Below are 4,090 nucleotides of genomic sequence, written 5' to 3' on the forward strand. Positions count from 1 at the left end.
TATTTACAGGGTCCCCCCAGGGGGAGTGTGTGTTAATATTTACAGGGTCCCCCCTGGGGGCGGGGAGTGTGTGTTAATATTTACAGGGTGTCCCCCCGGGGGAGAGAGTGTGTTAATATTTACAGGGTCCCCCCGGGGAGAGAGTGAGTTAATATTTACAGGGTCCCCCCGGGGGGGGAGTGTGTGTTAATATTACAGGGTCCCCCCGGGGGGAGTGTGTTAATATTTACAGGGTCCCCCCTGGGGGGGGGAGTGTGTGTTAATATTTACAGGGTCCCCCTGGGGGGGAGTGTGTGTTATATTTACAGGGTCCCCCAGGGGGGGAGTGTGTTAATATTTACAGGGTCCCCCGGGGGGAGAGTGTGTGTTAATATTTACAGGGTCCCCCAGGGGGGGGAGTGTGTGTTAATATTTACAGGGTCCCCCCGGGGGGGAGTGTGTGTTAATATTTACAGGGTCCCCCCGGGGGAGAGTGTGTGTTAATATTTACAGGGTCCCCCCTGGGGGGAGTGTGTGTTAATATTTACAGGGTCCCCCCGGGGGGGGGGGGGGGGGGGGGAGGGGGGGGGGGGGAGGGGGGGGGGGGGGGGGTAGGGGGGGGGGCAGGGGGGGGGGGGGGGGGGGGGTCCCCCGGGGGGGGGGGGGGGGGGGGGGGGGGGGGGGGGGGGAGGGGGGGGGGGGGGTGGGGGGGGGGGGGGGGGTTGGGGCCGGGGGGGGGGAGGGGGGGGGTTGGGGCCCGGGGGGGGGGGGGTTGGGCCGGGGGGTGGTGGGGGGGGGGGGAGGGGGGGGGTCGGGGGGGGGTGGGGGAGGGAGGGCCGGGGGGGGGGGGTGGGGTCGGGGGGGGGGGGGGGGGGGGGCGGGGGGGGGGGGGGGGGGGGGGGGGGGGGGGGGGGGGGGGGGGGGGGGTGGGGGGGGGGGGGGGGGGGGGGGGGGGGGGGGGGGAGAGTGTGTTAATATTTACAGGGTCCCCCTAGAGGAGTGCGTGTTAACATTGACCGGGTGCCTTTTGGTTTTCTGCAGATAACCGCGCATCAAGACGACCATGGATCCAGCGATGCCCGCCGCAGCCGATGTGCCCGTTGCCGACCACCCTGCCTCTCCCCTCCGCCCTCACCGATGCCCGCTCTGCTCGCGGTCCTTCCGCTACCCCTCGCAGTTGGCGCTTCACCGTCGGCGTCACCTGAGGGACTCCTCTGTGCCGTGCCCGGACTGCGGGCAGTGCCTGCCCGGGCGCCTTGAGCTGAAGGCTCACCGCCGGCAATCACGAGGCGGAGGGCGGGCCCTGGCGCTGCTCGGAGTGTGGCAAGGAGTTCTCCCGGTCGCGCTCGCTGGCCGACCACCGGCGCCTGCACTCCGCCCCGCGCCGGCACTGGTGCGCCCCGTGCGGCAAGTCCTTTCTGTACCCCTCCCAGCTGGCCAAGCACCGGCTGGGTCACACCGGCGAGCGGCCGTGCAAGTGCCCAGTGTGCGGCAAGGGCTTCACCGTCGCCTCCGTCCTGCAGCGCCACCGGCTCATCCACACCGGCGAACGCCCGCACCGCTGCGTGGGAGTGCGGCAAGGCCTTCACCCAGTCCTCCCACCTCAAGACGCACCGGCGGCTGCATTCCGGCGAGCGGCCCCACCCCTGCGGGCTCTGCGGCGCCTCCTTCAGGTCGGCGTCCGCCCTCTCGCGGCACGCCCGCTCCCACGCCCTCCCGCCGCCCGCCGGCGAGCACCGCTGCCCCTCCTGCGGCAAGCCCTTCCCGGGGCCCGAGGCGCTGGACTCCCACCGGCGCCCGCTGACCTGCCGGCTGTGCCCGCTCACCCTGGCATGCCCCTCCCTGCTGCGGCAGCATGAGCGGCGCGAGCACGCCCAGGGGGGAGCCCCGGCGCTACCCCTGCCCGCAGTGCCCGCGCTCCTTCCCCTACCCCTCCCAGCTGGCGCTGCACTGGCGCTCCCACACCGGCGAGCGGCCCTTCCGGTGCGCCGAGTGCGGCAAGGGCTTCCCGGTGCCCTCCAAGCTGCGGGCGCACCGGCTGGTGCACACCGGCGAGCGGCCCTACCGCTGCGGGGCCTGCCCCAAGGGCTTCACCCAGTCCTCCGCACTGCTCCGGCACCAGGTGGTGCACACCGGCGAGCGGCTCTACCGGTGCGGCGAGTGTGGCCGCGCCTTCGGCCAGTCCTCCCACCTCAAGGCCCACCGCCGGACGCACGGCGGTGGGGAGGGGGCTCCTGGCATCGGCGGGGGGCCCTTCATCTGCACCTCCTGCGGCCGCGGTTTCGCCCGGTACCGCTCGGTGGAGGCTCACCGCTGCCGGGGTGTGCCGTCGCCGCACCACGCCTGCCCGCAGTGCCCGCGCTCCTTCCGCTACCCCTCGCAGCTGGCGCTGCACCGGCGCTCCCACACCGGCGAGCGGCCCTTCCGGTGCGCCGAGTGCGGCAAGGGCTTCCCGGCGCCCTCCAAGCTGCGGGCGCACCGGCTGGTGCACACCGGCGAGCGGCCCTACCGCTGCCTGGAGTGCCCCAAGGGCTTCACCCAGTCCTCCGCCCTGCTGCGGCACCAGCGGGTGCACGCCGGGGAAGGGGGGCAGCGCCGGCGGACGCGCCGGGCCGAGGGGGAGAGGCCCTGCGCCTGCGCCGAGTGCCCGCGCGCCTTCCGCTACCCCTCGCAGCTGGCCCTGCACCAGCGCAGCGCCCATGGCGACGCCGCCTCCTCCTTCCCCTGCGCCGACTGCGGCCACTGCTTCCGCACGGCGTCGCGGCTGCGCTCCCACCGGCGCCGGCGCCACCGGGAGGAGGGCGAGGACCCGGCGATGCCGCCGCGGCGCTCCCACCCCTGCCTGTACTGCCCGAAGACCTTCCTGTACCCGTCGCGGCTGGCGCTTCACCAGCGCTCGCACACCGGCGAGCGCCCCTTCCAGTGCGGCGCCTGCGGCAAGGGTTTCTCCGTCTCCTCCGCCCTGCTGCGGCACCGGCTCATCCACGCCGGCGAGCGGCCCTACGAGTGCCCCGAGTGCGGCCGGGCCTTCACCCAGTCCTCCCACCTCAAGACGCACCGGCGCCTCCACGCGCCGGGGGGCGCCGCCGGCACCTGCCGCGGCCAGGGGGGCGCCGGAGAGGCGCCGGGGCCGCCGCCAGAGGGCAGCGCCCCCCGGCGGCGGGCCGGGGGAGAAGCCGCACCGCTGCCCGGAATGCCCCAGGGCCTTCCGGTACCCCTCCCAGCTGCGGGCGCACTCCCGGTCGCACGCGGCCCGGCCGGCCGCCGAGCCCCCGCCGCGGCACCAGTGCCCGGTGTGCCACAAGCTCTTCCGCTACCCCTCGCAGGCCTCCAAGCACCGGCTGACCCACACCGGGGAGCGGCCCTGCGTCTGCCCGCTCTGCGGCAAGGGCTTCTCGGTGCAGTCTGCGCTGCGGCGCCACCGGCTCACCCACACCGGCGAGAGGCCCTACCGCTGCGGGGAGTGCGGCCGGGCCTTCACCCAGTCCTCCCACCTCAAGACCCACCGCCGGCGGCTGCACCGGGCGACCGAGGACGCTGCCGTCACCGCCGCCGTCACCGACCCAGTCACCGTCACCCTCCTGCTCCGAGGCGGGGCTCAACCCAAGAGTGAACCCAAGAGCGAGGTGGAGTGGGAGCCGGCGTACGGCACCCGCCATCACCGTCTTCCCCAAGGCCGAACTGTCCTACCATCTGTCTCAGGCTACATCGGTCAGCCTGGCCTGACACATCAGGGACCTCTCCATCACTCCGAGAGAGAGAGAGAGAGAGAGAGGGGGGTCAGGTCACACCCCCCCCCCCCACACCTTCACACTCACTCACTCTGTCTCTCCCTCTCTCCCTCTCTCTTAATCTCTCTCTCCCTCTCTCTCAGTCTCCCTCTCCCTCTCTCTCTCTCTGTCTCTCTGTCGTTCTCATTTTCTCTCTCGCTCAGTCTCTTTCTCTTTCTCTCTCTCTCTCTCTCTCTGTCTCTCCCCCCCCCGTCTCTCTCTCTCTCTTTCTCTCTGTTTCACTGACTTTCTCTGTATTTCTCCATCTCACTCTCTCTTTTATTCCATTTCTCCATCTCTCCCTCTGTATCTCTTTCTTTCTCCATCTCTCTCTCTCTTTA

The 4,090-nt window shown here is 71.6% G+C and overlaps 1 protein-coding gene across 1 annotated transcript; it reads left to right on the forward strand.

Moving 5' to 3' along the window:
- The first annotated feature begins 1,685 nt into the window (after positions 1–1,685).
- Positions 1,686–3,741, forward strand: LOC140471888 (uncharacterized). Its single transcript, XM_072567449.1, has one exon. The coding sequence runs from the start codon at positions 1,835–1,837 to the stop codon at positions 3,590–3,592; it is 1,758 nt and encodes a 585-aa protein (XP_072423550.1). The 5' UTR covers positions 1,686–1,834; the 3' UTR covers positions 3,593–3,741.
- Positions 3,742–4,090: the final 349 nt, after the last annotated feature.

This window comes from Chiloscyllium punctatum, unplaced genomic scaffold (assembly GCF_047496795.1).
Source record: "Chiloscyllium punctatum isolate Juve2018m unplaced genomic scaffold, sChiPun1.3 scaffold_189, whole genome shotgun sequence".
NCBI lineage: Eukaryota > Metazoa > Chordata > Chondrichthyes > Orectolobiformes > Hemiscylliidae > Chiloscyllium > Chiloscyllium punctatum.

Bases quoted from the DNA above. Each gene is read 5' to 3' on its own strand.
- LOC140471888 (XM_072567449.1), top strand. From the start codon at position 1,835: ATGAGCGGCGCGAGCACGCCCAGGGGGGAGCCCCGGCGCTACCCCTGC.